The sequence below is a fragment of the Mytilus trossulus genome, chromosome 7, assembly GCF_036588685.1.
Source record: "Mytilus trossulus isolate FHL-02 chromosome 7, PNRI_Mtr1.1.1.hap1, whole genome shotgun sequence".
Taxonomy (NCBI): Eukaryota; Metazoa; Mollusca; class Bivalvia; order Mytilida; family Mytilidae; genus Mytilus; species Mytilus trossulus.
In genome coordinates this window covers 34,620,953-34,641,613 of record NC_086379.1, presented here as the reverse complement: position 1 = coordinate 34,641,613, position 20,661 = coordinate 34,620,953, and the positions used below count along the sequence as shown (strand labels likewise).

Sequence of the window (20,661 nt, the reverse complement as noted above, 5' to 3'; positions counted from 1 at the left end):
AAAAGTATAAATAATAAATGTGCAAAATAACTTGAAAAGGTAACTTTAGTAACTGTAATGCAATACTGATAATATAATATAATGATCAATGTACATAATTGATAAATAATCTTGTAACAAAAAGACTATATAGTAAAATCAATTTCATGAACATTTTACAGAATGAGCGTTATTTTTAAGGCTATTAAACATGTTAAAAGGAAAATGCCATAAAAATTTAAAGAATACAGATATCAAAAAACCCATGCAGGTCCTCATGTCATTTACATTGTCAATATATAGGACACATCTAGTCAAACTGGTTTTAAACTAAACATCTGGTCAAACTGGTTTGATATAACTGATAGTTTCTTGTCCATGTTGTATATTTCACAGTGACCTTATGTGTTTGTGCTAAGAGTACATTGTAATGTCATATTTATTGATTTTCTGTTGGGACATGACCTTAATTGTAAACATAAAAAACAGTGGCTTGAGATTTCAACTGATATTAGTATAATAAACAATGATAAATTAATATTTGGAATTTTATATCCTGGTTGATGATGTTTTTTTGGGACCAAGATGTTTCTTCATTCTAGTTTATATGATTATTTTAACCTTCAACATTGTTCAATGCACATTTAAAATTTCAGGTCTCATTTAAAATATTTTGTAACTAAATAATAATTTGTCAGATTTGGTGTAAACTAAAGACAGTCAAGCAGATAGTTTTTTTTTAATATCTGAAAAAAAACTACCATGTAAAGAAATATGCAATTTAATATAACCTTAAATAACCCCTAAAACTCAACATTAACAGATTTTTAAGAATTAAATCAAGATGCACAAAGTTTTAAGTATTGGTCAGAATATAGGGTTCTTTTGTACTTTAACAATATCACAATAACAATAAAGTGACCTTAATTTTAGACAAGGTAAATGGCATGAAGCCAAAATTATCAACTTCTATTGTATGAATGGGAAACTGACCTTTCAATTCTCAAGGCTAAATAAGTATTTAATAGGCTAAATACAAACTTAGATGTGAAGGTAGAATTGTAATCTGAGTGATACAGGTGTTATTCAACTCACCATAAATGGCACAGAAATTGTAGATAACCATATGGCCTTCAACAATGAGCAAACCCAATACCATATACAGTTTCAGCTATAAAAATGATAAAAGGCATCCAAATGACAAATTTATGTAAAACAATTCAGACAAAAAAATAACGACCTAATTTATATGCAGAAAATGAATGAAAAAAAACCCCATCTATGTAACGCATCAACAAATGCTAACAACAAAATAACAGGCTCCTGACTATTATTTTTGGATGGGAAAATATCCACTTTTTGATATGGGAAGAGCTCTGACGTCCCACAGCCCCAGCTTGTCTGGCAAAACAGCTGTTTGAGGTCACAGTAGTCTCAGACTAGCTCCTGACTTGGGACAGGCGCATACATGGTGTATACAGAATGTGGCGTGGTTAAATATGTTGGTGGGATCCCCCCTAACCTGGGACATAGGTGTAACAGTACAAGGTACATAAGAACAAACTATAACAATCAGTTGAAAAAGGCTCAGCCCATCAGATGGTAACAAATATATATACATAACAATAACATATTGAATGACTAAATTGGTACTTTTGTGCTGGGTCTTAGACTATTTGCATCTCAACAATGTAGACATGGTACATGTACATGTAGATATGGGTAGTACTTCATTTGCCACAGCGGCTTAGCCCGGTTGACGCTTCCGGTATAGGCACAGCTCGCCGGTCTTCACTCACCGGCAAGCAATCAGCCGGTCATAGAATTATGGCGGATAGTGCAATTTAAGATTAATTATCGGAATATAAAAGGTGAAAATTGATTTTTGTCAATCAGACTAGTACATGTAGTATATTACATGATACTGTATTGGTCCACTATGACATTATGATATTATGATATTAAATTGCCATGCTATATTTAATTTTCAAATTTATAAAATTATCTCGGAGAAACGTTTTTATGATAAATAAGGCCTCAGAAAAAAAGACTGCATGTTAAAAATATATATTTATTGTTAATAGACAATAGACAATATTTTATTGGCACAAACGCATTTACAATAAATGGTAATGACCGAATGGATAAACAATTTGCTATACATGGTAGTAAAATACAAACAATTATATATATATGTGAATAAACGATTAAAGGTATAATGAAAATCTATTACAATAGATTACTTCTTGCATTAAAACAATTTGTTACGAAAGAGGAAGATAATTTTAGTGCCTTATAGGATGTATTATTAAGTATGAGATTTATTATATTTTTATCACAGAATGTGGTTACACTTTTTCCTGTAATATTAAACATTTTTAATACAAAAGACTCTCTAATACTGGAGTAACCGCTACAGTGTAGCAACATGTGCTGTTCATTTTCAATTGTGCCACTTTTACAGATTTCACAAATTCTTTGATCTCTGGGCATTTTTAAATATCTTCCTCTTTCAATGGCAAGGTTATGAGCACTAACTCTTAATTTACATAATGATGATCGATCTGATCTATTTTTTAAAGCATCAACATAACCTGCCCGTTCATTAATTTTGTAGACAGTCTGGAAAAATATTAATTTAGGAGATGCAGAAATATTTGCATGTTGTTCCTGAAAACCCTGATCAGCAGTCAGGGATATAACTCTATAGGGTTATTACAGGAAAATAACATACATTTGTTATTGTGGACTAAAAAATCAAAGAACTGTGATAACATATGTATGTTATATGTTTCAAAGGGACAATATACATCATAAGTTTAGTTAAAATGTACACAAGTTCTATTGATATTACTGTTGTCCTTGTGTATACTTAACTATTGAAAGATATAACAGTTCATAGTATTCCAATTTTGAATAGTACACTTATATGTTATTACAGAAAAAATATGCCTGTAATAACTAAATGGTGTTATCACGGCTTCTCTATATCACTTCAAAGCATTTGCTCAGACATAAATCATGCTTAATTACAATGTATTTAAATTTATTGTAAGAAATAATGACCAGAGCATGTAATGAGGTTCTGCGCAAGTTTCTCAGTAATTCCCAAGTATCTTATATAATCAGTCAGAGCTCAGACATAAATAAGTCTGAATCTGCTTTTGACTCATAGAGGTCTAAATTTGTAAGTTTTAGGATTTGTCTCCCTTTAATGTAAGACAAAATACGACTTGAATAAGTCCAATATTGATAAACAAGAAATAATTGGTCAGAATCAAAAAGTTGCAAATATCGACTCCTACAAGTCGATAAGTGATCAAAATTGGTTAACTTCAAGACCCACGCATATTTATAAGGAGGTCATGCATCTAAATCAAATAATGATAACATTGAAAGCCAATGCTTTGTCTTTTAAAGAAAAATATGAATGAGAGTCTAAAAAATCGGAGATAATGTTAATTGACCTTACAATGCTACCACCTGGAATCACACTTAATGAGGTAAAACATCTGTGTTTAGTAAGGATGTCCAATTAGATAATTAAATATAGATAGCTCAAGTCCTTGTGAACTCTCATACAGGTTTTTGCTGACATAGGTGGTGTAGTTTGGCCACAAAGTAACATTAAGTTTTTTCCCCAACATAAATAGACCTAAACAAGTCTGTCATTTTCTGACTTAAATAAGTCTAAAATTGAAACTACATTTTATAATAAATACATGTTTCGACTTATTTAAGTCAAAAACAAAAATAGACTTGTTTGTGTCTGAGCTCTGACTGATAATAAGTTATATTCCTTTAATAACTAAGCCTTGTTATCACAGCTAAGTTAATTCCTAAATAGCCTCTACTCATTGATTAACCATGGTTAATCAAAAATGTATTAATTATATTTAAAAAATAATTATCAAGGCTATGCATTTAGTTTCTGCGCAAAGTCTCAAGAGTTCCCTAGAGTCCACTATAGATTAAATAATTTTAGAAATAACAAACATATGTTATTACAGATTTAGAAAATTTAAAGAAAAGTATCTGTAATAACACACGTAAGTTATTTTCTGTAATAACCCTATAGAGTTATATCTCTGACTGATCAGTTAGTCTTTGTTTTATGAAACCAAACAGGGGTTTAATAGTAAGGTTATCATTTGACAAATAAGATAAACCTAAGTTTTGAATAATAATATTTAACTTTTTAACCCATGGGTTGCTTTTTTTTGTAGCATTATATATTTGGTGAACTAAACTTCCTTCTGAAGTGATTAAATGATCCCAGAATTTAATGCTAGATAACATTATCCTATTTTTCAATGGCAGTCTTGCAAGTTCGGAACGACATGCATCATTCGAGGCCTTACAGTGTACTCCCAAGATTTCTTTAATAAATTTTATATGCAACTTTTCGTAGGCATCACTGTCTTTAAATGTCGAAATAATCCCCCAGATTTCACTACAATAAAGGAGAATAGGGGCTACTAAGGAATCAAAAAGTTTTTCCAGAAGTTTACAAGGGTTATCTAATCCTATTGTTTTCTTTATTTTAAAATACGCTTTCCTAGCTTTTTCCATAAGCGAAGTGATGGCGACATTAAAACTGCCATTATATCTAATATTTATACCCAAGTAACAATAAGTATTAACTGTCTCTAAGGATTTGCCATTATAATAAAATTCGTTCAGAAAAGACTTTCCGTTTGAATTAAAAACCATTACTTTTGATTTCTCTGTATTGACTTGCAATTACCAAGAAGAACAATAATTATTTAATGTATTGAGACAATTTTGCAAACCCTCTTTGCTATCAGATAATAATACAATATCATCTGCATACAAAAGTGCATTTAATGAAACATCACCAACTACAACTGGATCTGCATTGATATTTTCCAAGTCTTTAAGTATGTCGTTTATAAAAAAAATTAAAGAGAAGAGGACTCAATACATCTCCTTGTTTAACACCACAGTTTGATTCAAACGATGAGCTAAGACCATTAGAAAATTTAATTCTACTTGTTGTATTGGAGTACATTGAAAATATTATATTAAAAATATGTTTTGGTACATTACTTTGTAGTAGTTTATGAAATAATCTTATTCTCCAAATTGTATCAAACGCTTTTCTGAGATCAATGAAAGCAGCAAATATTTTTTTGTTTTTGGCTTTATAATTGCTGACAATAGATTTTAAGGAAAAAATGTGGTCTGCAGTTCGACTATCTTCTTTAAAGCCAATCTGGTTATTACTTATTAATTTGTTTACATTTATATGAGCAAGTAATCGAGAGAGGATTATTTTATTAAACAATTTTCCCAGGTTTGAAGTAATGGATATCCCTCTGTAATTACCAGGGTCACTTTTACTTCCCTTTTTATGTAGGAGTACTAAAAATGATTCATTCCAAACTTTTGGAAAACTTCCATTATTCAAAATTAAGTTAAATAGCTTTTGTAATGGTTTTGTTAAGACTGATATTCCATTTTTCAACATTTCATTTGAAATAAGATCAGTAGCTGTGCTTTTCCCATTTTTAAAGGACTTAATTGCCTTTACAATCTCACTTGTTGTAATTTGTTCCTGAAAGTCATTAGCCCTGTTGTTTTTTTGAAAATCATCAAATAATGTTTCAAAATTTTTGAGAATTTTTTCTTGGAATGGGTTAAAACTCTCGTCCGTTTTGTTTAGTTTTTTAAAATAGCTGATAAATTCATCTTGTGCAAACTGTACAGAATCTCTATTATTACAAGATTTACTTAGTTTTTGTAAAAGATTCCAAAATGTTTTAGGATCTTTATTAACATTTGCACTTATCTCAGAACATATTTTATTTTTGTATGATCTTTCTGCCTTTTTACAAGCTCTTCTATACTTAGAGCGGCAGGAGTAAAAAGATTTTCTGTAAGTGTTATTATATGGAAATTTGTTAACCAGTTTTTCATAACTTTTAACTGTTTTGCGCAAATCATTACAAGAGTCTGAAAACCATGGCTTTCTTTTAGATTTTTTTTTCTTTCTATTAATAGGTTCATCTCTTATATTCCCTAGCTTAGAAAGCAAAAAAGTATAAATTTGAACTTCTGTCGCCATCTTTAAGTAGGCCGGTTCCACTCGTTTTATTTTCAGCCATATTTAACCAGGTCACGTGATAGGGCGAACCCGGCATAGCCCGACGTAGAACAAATGAAGCAGCCCCAGAGACATTGCCAGGTAAGACCATTAAAAGCAACATTTTAAATATTTTTTTTTTATTGTATATGTAATGAAGCTTTACATTGGAGATGTTATACCTGAAAATTGAGCAAATTTTCAATAAGAAACATTATAAAACATCTTAAAAAATTGTGGGTTATGTGTTCTAACATGCCCTCAGAAGTAAAACATGATTTCTTTGAATATATTCATGAGATTGTACAGCAGAGTATTTGCAATTGGATTTCAATATATTCATACTATTGAATAGAGAAGAAAATTTTAACCAAACATATTATATAGCTAGAATTGGTCACTCTCTCTAGTTTCGAACTTACAAAGTTTGTTTACACCCGGGAATGTCGCTTCCGTACTTAACGAACAATATCCGTTATGGATATTCTCAGTGTATTTTTCCAATATGAAAGAAACTTGTTTGTTTTATCAAGATAACATATATATTTAGCCATCTTAGATTCAATTTATGAGTTTATCTTTTATATCAACTTTTAAACATATTTTTAAATATTTTTTTTTTCGAAGATGTAAGCGTCAAATCGAAAACAAATTTTGACAGTCGTACACGTGAAAGGAGTTTTTGAAAACCTTGTACATCTGAATGGGAGACGGGGTTGCGAAGGTAGTCAATAGGCTACGAGAAGCACAAGAAAATGGGAAATTGGGTAGGTAATGCTTCATGATAAATGATATGATATGAAAGACAAATTATGTCAATGTTGACTGTTGTCTAGGCTGTTTGGTATCGGGATGGTTCGCACTGATTACATGTTCGCCCTAGGTTCGTTCGCTCTGAGTTTGTTCGCCCTGGTGTTCCGTTCGCCCTGAGTTCGTTCGCCCTAATCTCATTAATGATATGTATATGTTACATTAATGAAAGAAATGCATATTTATATTAAAAATTGTGTTTATCTATTAAAAGCTGAATACAGAATATTAATTAAATAAAATTCGTGGCTACATTGTTACACTTCATTTTATAATTACTTTAATTACTGTTGATTGAATTTAATTGCTGATTAGGTATAATTTGAAATCTGTGATATCACTGATTGTTATATGAATTGTCTTTGAGGGATTAATAATGAAAGTAACATTTTATTCAAATAATTACATTAGATGTATGTTTCATTATAATACTTTATTTTTGATTGGCTAATTGCACATCTATTGTTATTCCGTAAGCAATTGCATCACTCAATAAAACTTTTCATTCATGATAACACGTGGTCACAATAAAGTGAAGTGCACAGGTAAATAAAATACAAAAAATTGTAAAATTCGTGTTTTCATGATCAGATGCTAAAAAATGTAATTATAAGTATTGAATGTTTCTTTTTGTAACTTTATAGGGTTGTAAAAGCGTTGGCCGTGCGCACATTTTTGGAAAGTTTGCTATAGCTTGCTATTGCTACTTTCCATAGCCATCGGCCTCAAACTTATGGTGACAGATTATCGCCATTTGTTCTGATCCGAGATAATTTAGGATTGGTACTAGTGTTTGAATTCTGATTCTTGGAAGGTTCTTTTAAAATTTTGAGTAACTTCTCATTTGACTGAAAAGATTACAGCTTTAGTAAAAAAAAATTAAATGTTCACCGATGATTCAGATGAATTTAACTTTATTTTGAAAATGAGTATCTCAAACACTACTTCGCGGATCTACCATACGCTGAAAGAAAATCACAAGAAATCTACGCCAGATTGCGTCAGTTTCATTCATAAAAAATTCATGAATAAACATTTTCCGCTCTACTTTTACCTGTTTACTATGTACGTACGTAAACGTGGTAAAAGCCCGAGAGTATCGAAAGAATCGGGAATGAGGCGCAAGCCGTCGAATAATTGACAAGTGATAATGGTTTGATATAACAAAACACAGGTGATAGAATATAAAATACTCGATAATTATATGTCTTATGTCCAATGCCTCAGTAATGGACGAGTACAGGTAAATACGGTATCGGCTTTCATAAAAAAAAATGATTTTTAAATGCATTGTTTTTGTCTAAACATCGATTGAAAGATTTGATGCCAAAAATCATTTGAAAACTTTTAATTCCGTTATTTAAATACATTCCAATGTGGAAGCCTTCACTCGTTCAGCATGCTCAAGTGGATCAAACTGACAGCAGAAAAACATTGACCAACGTCAATTCTTCTTCAGTCTTCTTCCAATAATTTACATCATTATACTTATACCACCTCTGGTGTATTATCGCAAAATTCGTATCGTTTAGCATCCATATTAAAAGCAACCAGGTCAGCATCTACTTCTTGAATAACATAGCTCAGGGTATGAAGACAAGTGCTGTAGAAATCACTATGGTTCATGAAATTATGATGATGTGTACCCTTTGGCTTAAATGGCTGCATTTCACCTCAAAATTTATATAGATTACAGACAAACAAGTGCATAGCATGCCCTATTTAAATAGAAATTCAATTGCTTTGTCATCCAAACACAGAGGCAATGATTACCATAAATAAATCAAACGAATGGCTTACAACAAATAAATTATGAATCTAGCGTATATGAACCTTTTATTCATGTGGTCATACTTCTGTTGTTATGCTCCCACCGTATTGAGTTTTATCCTTGTTCTTCTGTAAGTATGAACATTCTTCCCTTACTTATACATTTTTATAAGTACCTCCGTATATATCCAAAAATTCGTTTCTGTTCTCTTACTTTAGGTTGCCTGAACCAAATTGTATGAAACTGATATGCAATGCTTATAACCACAATTTGCAAGTCAAGTTTGAATTTTTGTTGCGTAACTTGTACCATCTAGAAAAGTTGCTGGAAATTTAAGTATCTGTTCTCTAAGTATAGTTTGTCTTAACCAAATGTTATGAAACTTATACACAATTCTCATAATCACAAACACTGATCAAGTTTGAATTTGTGGATTTATTTTTACTGCTCTAGGGTTGTGCTCTGTTACAATGAAACCAGATGCTCTGCAGGGCACAGCTTTATACGACCACAGAAGTCGAACCCAGAACAGTTGGGACAAGTATGGATACAACATTCAAGCTTGATACAGCTCTGAATTTGGATTGCGATCAAATTGTTGACATAACCATGATAACAAATTGGTTTCTGACACAAAACAAATGTCAAGATCTTACAATTCAGTTGCACAATACTGTATAATTAGAATGAATACACAATGTTTATTAACCCATAATTCAGATCAAGTAAAAATTTGGTAGTGTCACATTTGCAGTTCATGAGTTTATAACGTTCATGCTAGCGAGGGCATCATTTGAGTCCCATGGACATGTTCCCTATTTTTGATAAAAGCCTTAAATATAAATTCACTTTCTTTATAGTTTTATTGATTTCAGTTACTGTAACTGTCTTATTTATAAGTGAGGATGCAGTATTGTTTGCAAAGAACCAATGCTATCCAAAAGAGTTCAAAGAATGAAAATGTATTAATAACTATAGGCCACAATAAAGGTCGTCAATAATGAGAATTATCGCTATTTTGTGCATTTTTCGTTTGATCTTTTTTTGTGATAATATTCATATCATGCTACTCGCTTGAGATGGACACGTGGCGTTGCTAACGAAATTGACATGAACATGATGAAATTGACAACGTCGTCATAGGTAAAACAGCGATAAATAGATTATCATTGGTCATCTCAACTCGATTGCTTTTCTTACTTTCGCTGTACCAGCTCAAGCGAGAAAATCAATCTCGTTGAGATGATCAACGATAATCTATAAATATGTGTACCATATACACGTAGAAAGCTATAACAGGCCCTGATATGAAACATGTGGAACAATTAAAAAAAAACAACTTACGTGTTAATTTACTAAAAACAAATATGAATGACCTAAACCAATAGAAAAATACTAATTCACAGGCCCTTGAAGTTGACATGGCATGGGTACTTAAAGAAATTAACAGAGCTTTCTGCATGTATATTTCATTATTTTAGATCTACAGTCATGACAGTTTAAGGTTGCAATCATGAGAAAATATCAAAACTTTTTATGATAAACATAAAAAAAAGTGATTTTTGATAATTACTGACGAGACAATGGTTTAGCTTAAAACATCAAAGCTGTGATGAAATACATATATTTAAAATAATACACGTCTATAACATTTTTGGAATAATACACAGCTATAGTTGCAAACTTTCCAGAGGTGCTATCCAGCACTTTGATTAGTATGAAGCGCTTCCGCGCTTCATACAAAATGTACTTCGGTCAACGCTTTTCCCCCCCAATAAAGTTACAAAAAGAAGCATTCAATTCTTAAATAAAATAGTCAGCTTGGTGGGTAAAACACTGATGTACAAATTGTTAGTCATGAAAGGGAAATTATTTTCGCAGCTTGGCTTCTTTGATCTCAGTGTGTTTTGGCAAATTTGTTAATAAAGTTATACCAGAGACATATATACACATGTGTATGTCTCTGGTTATACATAACAGATCATAACAGCAACACGTAATACATCATAAATAAATATTCGGTGAATTTAAACAGACTTCAACATATGCGTAGTGCTGAAATTTCGAGACACTTATTTCCCAGAAGCAGCAACACGTATACATCATAAATACCTTGAAGTCAAAATATCTTGTAGTCCTGAAATTTACAAGAACTTGTAACCTAGTAGCAGCTATAGCTGTATACAACACAATACATCGTAAATATTCTGCGAAATTGTAGACTGACTTCAACATATTCAATTAAATACACACAACACAACACTGTAATAAAAAAAAAATCAGGGCGAACAGGAATCAGGGCGAACGGTCTCAGGGCTAAACGGAACTAGGGCGTACAGTAACTAGGGCGAACCGAAATCAGGGCGGACAGACCCGGATTCAGGCTGTGTGGTGTCCACTCTACATTCCAAATTAAAATTCCAATTTTGAGTTCCTGGACATACAGTAACTAAATATTAGGCAGATGCTACATGCATGACATGTAAAAGGTAGGGGACAAAGTTAGAAAATCTGTTGAATACAAGAGGGGCGAAGTATACCATATACCTTATCGTGGGTCTCATTGGGATCTAAGCATGACGCGGGATTGCCGATTTTTTGTAAGCATGACAGGTGAAAGTCAAATCATTGTACTGTGAAAATGGGAAATGAGGTCTTGCAGAACCCTGGGAAATGACAAAAAACTGAGAATTGCTTACGTACATCATGTGCATAGTGTAAGCGAGATACAGGAATCTGACAAAACAGTATGCAGGATCCGGGATCGGAACCCCCAATGAGACCCCCCCTTATTGCTATTTGTCCTCCATTACTGGATATCACACAGGTTCCGGTAATATTTTGACGTCACAATACAAAATATCTGAAGCCACAATCATGACAATGGAAAATTGATTGTTGTATTCGTCAAAAGTTCAAGTGTCTGGGTCAGCCGGGATTAGCAATAAGGTGTATTGTATACCATAACTAAAGACATTCAAACCCATAGTTCAATAACCTGACAATGCCATGACCAAAAAAGAAAAAAAAGACAAACAGAAAAAACAATAGTACACAGGAGATGAAGCAAGACGAACCCCACAAAAAATGGGGATGATCTAAGGTTCTCTATAAGGATAAGCACATACTGCTCCACATGTGGCACCAGTGGTATGTTGCTAATGTTGATATTACAAAACTGTAAAAGAGTCTAAATTCTAATTCAGTGGGTCACATTCTTGAAAAAGGAACAGGATTGTTGTTAAAACCTTAGGAACATATCAGATATATCAATGGTGAAATGGATATTTCTTAAGGGTCAACCAAGTTGTGATGGAATTCGTATAAATTTTACGAAGGGATGATTTCAACTTTATCATTTGGAACTCTTGGTTTAATAGCTTCCTTGTACATGTTGTAGCAAGCATCCCTCTAACATAGAAATAATGATAGGAAATAAAAGCCTGGAATTTTTTTTTCAATTTGGAGATCTATCTGTATAAACATGATGAAGGCACTTCTGGAATGTTACATGTACTACATAGAAATGTAAAGTTCACAATCATGACTTGTTGTCAAGTTTTGTTTTCAACCGACCCTCGTCATGCTAATTTTTAGCTCACCTGGCCCGAAGGGCCAAGTGAGCTTTTCTCATCACTTGGCGTCCGTCGTCTGTCGTCGTCCGTAGTCGTCGTCCTGCGTTAACTTTTACAAAAATCTTCTCCTCTGAAACTACTGGGCCAAATTTAACCAAACTTGGCCACAATCATCATTGAGGTATCTAGTTTGAAAATTGTGTCCGGTGACCTTGCCAACCAACCAAGATGGCCGCCATGGCTAAAAATAGAACATAGGGGTAAAATGCAGTTTTTGGCTTATAACTCAAAAACCAAAGCATTTAGAGCAAATCTGACATGGGGTAAAATTGTTTATCAGGTTAAGATCTATCTGCCTTGAAATTTTCAGATGAATCTGACATTCGGTTGTTAGGTTGCTTCCCCTGAATCAGTAATTTTAAGGAAATTTTGCTGTTTTTGGTTATTATCTTGAATATTATTATAGATAGAGAAAAACTGTAAACAGCAATAATGTTCAGCATAGTAAGATCTACAAATAAGTCAACATGACCAAAATGGTCAGTTGACCACTGTAGGAGTTATTGCCCTTTATAGTCAATTTTTAACCATTTTACGTAAATCTTAGTTATCTTTTAGAAAAATCTTTTCCTCTGAAACTACTGGGCCAAATTAATTGAAACTTGGCCACAATCATCTTTGGGGTATCTAGTATAAAAATTGTGTCCGGTAACTTGGCCAACCAACCAAGATGGCGGCCATGGCTAAAAATAGAACATGGGAGTAAAATGCAGTTTTTGGCTTATAACCCAAAAAACAAAGCATTAAGAGCAAATCTGACAGAGTTGAAATTGTTGATCAGGTCAAGATCTATCTGCCCAGGAATTTTCAGATGAATTGGATCATCGGTTGTTAGGTTGCTGCCCCTAAATTGGTAATTTTGAGGAAATTTTGCTGTTTTTTTGTTATTATCTTGAATATTATTATAGATAGAGATAAACTGTAAACAGCAATAATGTACAGTAAAGTAAGAACTAAAAATGAGTCAACATGACCAAAATAGTCAATTGACCCCCTGAGGAGTTATTGCCCTTCATAGTCATTTTTTAACAATTTTCACAAAATTTGTAGATTTTCACTAACATTTTCCACAGAAACTACTGTTATAGATAGAGATAATTGTAAGCAGCAAAAATGTTTAGTAAAGTAAGATCTTCAAACACATCACCATCACCAAAACACAATTTTGTCATGAATTCATTTGTGTACAATGTTTAATATTTACATAGACCAAGGTGAGCGACACAGGCTCTTTAGAGCCTCTAGTTTAATTTCTTGATGTAAAATGTGAAAGATAGCCCATTAACATGATTAACCTGATTAACAATCACCATCATGACCATGATTACAATTTACAACAAAATACTTTATAAACATTTATCGTAAAAATTTAGTGAATAGTGGGACTGGCTTTATTCATGTTAGTCAGACTGACCTTTAGAAAGCTTTCATGAATTTTAAAGCAATATATAATATTTTTATTATGAATTAAGATGATCATTGATGAATAACAAAGTTCATCCGTTTTAAATCTTTTTATTTGTTTTAGATTTATCAGAATGTGCACTTACACAGATACCTGATGCAGTTTATATGATGATGAAAGACATCACAGTTCAAAGCTGTGATTTATCACAAAACTTGCTACAAAGTCTCCCCAAAAAGATCTGTTCCAAATTTTCAAAAATAACAGGTAATTATCATGAAAAATAAAAAAAGTGTGTACTGTTATTCTTATACTACATGTACTAAAAATATGTTATGACAAGAATACAGCATCATAGTTCTTGACAGGGCCTCTAAAATTATGTAATACATTTACATGCAATGTGAAATCTCGGTGGGAACTAAATTTTATTTTCCTCCAAAATCAAAATAGGATAGACTGAAAATACTATAGAAATTCAAAAATGTCTAACTACAATGTACATGATGTACATCCTGTAAATGTACATGTATTCCTTATTATGGTATTTATAGGAAAAGAAGCATATACATTGTACATGTAAGACATGTAAGACTGATCTAGATCCACTCCAATTTGTGTTCTTTTTATGCCCCACCTACGATAGTAGAGGGGCATTATGTTTTCTGGTCTGTGCCTCCGTTCGTCCGTCTGTGCATCCGTGTGTCCGTTCGCTTCAGGTTAAAGTTTTTGGTCAAGGTAGTTTTTAAAGAAGTTGAAGTCCAATCAACTTGAAATTTAGTACACATGTTCCCCATGATATGATCTTTCTAATTTTAATGCCAAATTATAGTTTTGACCCCAATTTTGTGGTCCACTGATCAACATAGAAAATGATAGTGTGAAGTTCAGGTTAAAGTTTTTGGTCAAGGTAGTTTTTGATGAAGTTAAAGTCCAATCAACTTGAAACTTAGTACACATGTTTCCTATGATATGATCTTTCTAATTTTAATTCAAAATTAAAGTTTTGACCCCAATTTCACGGTCTACGGAACATACAAAATGATAATGCGAGTGGGGCATCCGTGTACTATGGACACATTCTTGTTTTGCCTATATTCATGATCTTCATGATGTAAGTCTATGTTCAAAGTAGTCTGGTGGAGGTCGTTGGTGCAATGCTAATTTTATTGTAATGACAGGATGAAGTTAGCTAATAAACAATATTGACAGCCACTAGCATTGCAGACAAATATTACATTAAAATCACTGTATCTAATTCATGTTTTATATTGTTATACATGTATTAATATACTGGCATGACTGGTAGTTAAAGCTTTCACTTATGGTTTACGTAGATCATCCTGAGCATGCATGAAATATTGGTATACATGTATAAGAAAACAACTCTTGTAATTTGTCTAACAAATACAATGTATGCACAAATGATATTTTTTTAGGTATTTGACAGACTTCATGTATTGTGTTCCATACATACAAAATGTAATGTACATATTGTTTTTTTCCTGATTTTCAGTAGTCTGCAGCAAATAGTTTTTGATTGAAGTGATTAACATGCCTGAAAATCAGACATCATAATATTTGAAGTTTAATTTCTTAAGACTAATCATACTAAAATAGCTGAATGGCTTCATATAATGTTCATTTCAGGAATATTTAACTGTCACAACAACATTTTTATGCTCCATTTGTTGGCATTTTGTTTTCTGGTCTGTGCATCCCTTTTGTTCGTCTGTCCATCTGTCCCACTTCAGGTTAAAGATTTTGGTCAAGGTAGTTTTTGATGAAGTTGAAGTCCAATCAACTTGAATCTTTGTAAACATGTTCCCATTGATACTGTCTTTCTAATTTTAATGACAAATTAAAGTTTTAACCATTTCACAATGATTGTATGAGACTGCGAGTAGGGAACATTCTTGCTATTGAGATGAATTACTCAACTTAGACTTGTGGTAAGACTTGAAGATTCAAAGAACATTCTGTTTTTTTCCCATGAACATGGTAGCATTTATTGTCTGGCTTCTAGTGTTTTCTGACCAATTTTACTATTTTTCAGAATTGAACATAAGCGGAAACAAACTACATACACTACCAGACGAACTAAGAAATCTCCAAGAACTACAAAATTTAGATGCTTCTTCCAACAACTTAGATAGAATACCACAAGTAGTGTTTCAGTGTGTTCAACTTAAACAATTAAATGTGCATAGCAACTGTATCTCAGGTTTGTAGAAATTGTTTTATTTCAGTTATTTTTGTACACCTGCATGTACCTAAATTTAACCGTTCAATTGAAAATACAAATTACCTATAAGTATGATAAGCCTGCATTTAGAACCTGTTAAAACCATGAAATCTAATGTCTTTTAACAATGTTTTTTTCCCTTTTTAATCCTTTAGAACATGTATCAAATGTATGAAAATGAATTTATTTTTTATTTTTTGGTGTTCAAACACCACTTTTAAGCACTGTATTTAGACTATTTCGTTTGATAGGTGGAGGAGTCGTTATGTAAATGAACAAATCCACTCAGGCAATGGAGCCCATATATATAGACAACATTCTGGTTTACAAGAGTTCTTACATTTGTAATTTAATTATGAAAAATTAAAAAAAAATAAAGTTTTCATAGACTTTAAAATTGAATTTTGTGTGTTGTTTTTGTAAGTAAACATAATAGTCACATGAGTTATTTAGGACTATAACAGCATAATTGTAGATGTGAAGGGGAAGGGGGATGATAGAATTATATACTAATAGTAATGTATTACAATAATCATATCAACTTAAGTAATGATAATACTCTAATACCACTGATAGAGGATTAATCTAGTATTATATCATTTTATGCACATGATGCACATTAAATTTGTAAGCGCATGAATTAAATTCATAAACACTTAAATTCATAAACACTTAAATTTCATGAATTTAGAATTTACAGTGTATTCTTTGTAAAAAAAGAACCTTAGTTATGATATATTTCATTGCTGAATTTTTGATTTTACATAACAGACTTTTGTTTTCTTGTAGAAGTAGATGTGATGAGACTAGAAGCTATGGACTCACTAGAAACGTTAAACATTAAAGGCAACCCTCTTCCAGACGATGTCAAATCACAGTTGTCAGACAGCAGATTAAACATAATCAAAAGCTAATCCAATAGCATAAAGTGATAAATGCAGTAGACTATCTTATGTACAAGACCCTGAGTTGAACCTGATTATTGTGGTTATATTATGTTGCCATTATTATCACTTCTGAAAGGGATCACCACAGACAAATTTTCAAAGTTCAAGTTTATCAAATTATTTTTATCATTGCATTAATTTATTTTATACCTTTTTGCAATAAGATTAAAGCACACAATATATTTGTGTAAGAAAATGTTATCTTTATTTTATGACAAAATAATTAAGATGTTATATACTGTTAATAATTTTTTCTAAATTATACCTAGATTTTTTTTATATAAATTTACCTCACTTCATCCTTAAATTTAAGATGATGCTGAAAAAATTAAGAGAGGTGCTAGAAATTCAAGGGTGGTGCTAATTATTAAAAAAGCTGACAGTGCAAGGACTGTATTTGTATAGCCAGTCAAGGTCGTTAAAAACGTCCATCATCTTTATTCAATTCAAGGTTGCATGGTGCTAAAAATTCATGGGTCAAGGAGCACCACCCTTAACTGGCCTGTGGTGATCCCTGTATCTACTAGTATATAAAACATAAACCAGAAAATACAATTAATATTGATGTATGTCATGAATGTAGTATTATTCATCGGAGAAAATATTTACTACTATTATAGACGTATTTACACTTGTATGCAAATTTGTCTGCCATTACATAATATCACACAGGTTCCCATAAACTTTGACATCATAATTCAAAACATTTGACCTCACAACTAAAAAGTGATTGTTGCTTGACGTCAAAAGGTTATTCGGAGGTGATATAAGGTCATTCGGATGCAAAATACAGCTAAATACCAAAAGTGTAAATACGTTTATTATCTACACTCAAGACTTACACAAAGAAAGATAGGATTAATGTTATTGTAATGTAATAGACATGGTGACTTTCAACATATTTTGTACTGTACTAGGTCATAGGTATCTGATCTATCTAACATAAATATAAACCATTCATAATGTTAGTTATTTTTTTTCAATTAAGGTCAGATAATTAAAATAGAACCCATTGTCCATAACTGTGACGTCTAGATCAGATACTTAGGTTAAGTAAATATTATGTAAAAGTAATGTCCAGATGTCCTTATTTTGCCGTAACAGCATTTGAATTCTGGAATCATCTTTGATTCATATGAACTATATTGAACCAATTGAACAAAAAAAATTTATTAATGTTTTTTTGTAAGTTTATTTATTATTGTGATATTTCAAGAAAAGTATTTATAGGAATATTGTTTTGTGATATTTGTTTTATGATTACTGATTTATGTAGATTAATCAGAAGTATTGAAAATTATTGTTCATATAAAATATCTGTAAACTGTTCTTACAGTACATCATATCAATTGTTTTACAGACATGCATTTATACCTATATACAAATAAAACATTAAAACCTGATGTGAACTCCACAATGTAGTTTGCTGCTATTGTTATACATTCTAATGAGAATCTTGAATTTTTAAAATATTTTTAAAATTTTAATTGTTCACTAAAAACTTTAATTTTGCATATTTGATGAATTTATTAATAGCATAAAGAAATACAAACAGTAAACATATCGTCAAGTCCTTACAACTGTAAATCAAGTTGTCATATACTGTGTATTTTTTTTTGTGATTTGAGAAAAACTTTGTTTTTTTGATATTTAATTTAGTGGTTGTGACAAAGTCATACAGTCTTTAGAAAATTTGTACTTTGTTAAATTTTAATTTGTAATTTATATGTACTCTCTTGATCCATGAAATTTAGGTACTCTACAAATGATAATGAATCCACAGTACTAAAAAGGAATAATTTCAGTATTACATACACAATACAAGAGGAAAATGCGTAATCCACTATACTATATACATTTGTTTTTTAAGCATTGCATGAATTTTATATAGAAATTACTTACATTTATGTATGTTTCAAAAGGTATTTATTACAGGTTGTTATTGCTTTTCTTTTCAATACCTATTTCATATACATTATTTTCTCCACATTGTATTGAATCTGTTTAAGAAAAATGTATTATGTCTGATCAACATGTAGGCAAAACAAACCTCTGGTCAACCTGTTCCTTCTATAAAAAAATAATCATCAATTCCCTAGTCCTGATAAGTGAAAAATTAGTTCTAGCAAAAATAGAGGCCAAATCCTTATGTCCTCAAATAGATCCTGCACCCCTTTTGGTATGTTGTTTATTCACTAGAAAGGAAGAAGTTTTATTCCTTTGAAGATACGATGTCAAAGGTCACAGATTCAACTTTTAGGAAATCAATAATTCACTCAATCTTTACTCCACAGTCTAAGATCCGAAAAGTATAATTTTTCATTTGACTCATAGTGGTATAAACTTGTATGTTGCATGTACACAAATAAGAATCTAGAATACTTTATACATATAACTTATGAATAATTATGTATGCCAGTGTATGACTACACTATTTTTTTTACCAGCAAAATGTAATTTAAACCATATCTAACTAAGAAAGGAATTAGACTTATTAGTTTCAAATTGAAATGTCAAATTGTCTTGAAGTATCTTTTTAGCAAGAAATTTTGAAAGTGACATTAAGAGTCATCATCTGTTATGAGTTTTGATATGAAATCTTTTGTTCTGTAGCAGTTTTATAAATGTTATATTTTGTCGTTGTAGTCACTAGACTGTGGATCTTATTTTAATGGATTCATTTAAAATTTACAGAAGTGATATGTATTTTGTTAATATTTTTTTTCTTAGGAATGTTGAACAAGCCTTCAATTTAAACATTATTTTAAAACCAATTCAGATGTGTTGTTAAAGATTTTAGCATATTTTTTTTGTAATAAATAAATTCAAAAGTATTTGATTATTTGCTTGTTGTTTTGTCTTGGCAAAGTCCATACTTACATGTAGGTGTGCTGTTCTATTCGGCAGTGTCATCAAAATTTTGTTAAAACGTTTGTGATTGGACCAGTTTTATGGGAACAACTAATGGTTAGTCAATGGTATTGGGTATACAGTAAAAGAAGCATTGGCTCATTATATTGCCATGGAGATTATAAGGTCCTCTCCCCTAAGTCATGTTCTTTTGTCTGGAACTTTGGCTACTTTACAGATTAAGTTAGTTTGGAAGAACCACACATGGGAAGTCAAAGTAACAAAGTAAGATAGTATGTAGTTGTATTAGTATTAAGATATCTCATTTCCATGAAGATTATAATTTGAACGCAACAACCCGACCAAAGAGCAGATAACAGTTGAAGGCCACCATAATTCAATGAAGTGAGAAAACCCTGCATCAGAAGAAGTCCTGAGTTGGCCCCTTAATAAAATTGTGTACTAGTTTAATGAAAAAGGTGTCACACTAAACTCTTTAACATATATAGGAGCTAAAATTAAAAAAAACATCATGCAAGACTTACAAAGGCCAGAGGCTCCTGACTTGTCACAGGCACAACAATGTGGTGGGATTAATCATGTTTTGTGAGATCCCAATCCTCCCTTGTACATCTAGCCAATGTTAAATAAAGAAACACAACAGTATGCACAGTAAAACTCAGTTTAAAAGAAGTCCAATACTAGTACGATGTCAGATCAGGTGACACATAAACTCATCATAGATACCAGAAAAAGAAACTAAACAAAATGACAAGGTACTTATATTAACAAAAGACCACAAGCAGTTGCTGACATGTCAGCTCCAGAACCCCAAAAAACTGATTGAATGATTATGTCTACATCATATGAAAATGAAGTACAACCCCCTAGTAGCGGTTTTGTATCATACCAT

General features: G+C 31.6%; 2 protein-coding genes across 4 annotated transcripts in view; one reads left to right on the top strand and one right to left on the bottom strand.

Annotated features, from left to right (window-relative positions):
• Window positions 1–6,636, bottom strand: part of LOC134724985 (leucine-rich repeat-containing protein 45-like) — a 32,695-nt gene extending 26,059 nt beyond the window's left edge. The window contains exon 1 of one of the 3 annotated variants that reach the window (XM_063588421.1): window positions 6,508–6,636. The gene's annotated coding sequence lies outside the window, so the exon portion shown is untranslated. The other 2 variants (XM_063588422.1, XM_063588423.1) reach the window with 2 other exon arrangements.
• On the top strand, window positions 6,151–19,740 carry LOC134724987 (leucine-rich repeat-containing protein 40-like). Its single transcript, XM_063588424.1, has 4 exons — window positions 6,151–6,187; window positions 13,830–13,973; window positions 15,763–15,930; window positions 16,741–19,740. Exons 2-4 carry the CDS (start codon window positions 13,874–13,876, stop codon window positions 16,863–16,865), a joined length of 393 nt encoding a protein of 130 aa, XP_063444494.1. The 5' UTR covers window positions 6,151–6,187; window positions 13,830–13,873; the 3' UTR covers window positions 16,866–19,740.
• The last annotated feature ends 921 nt before the right edge of the window (window positions 19,741–20,661 follow it).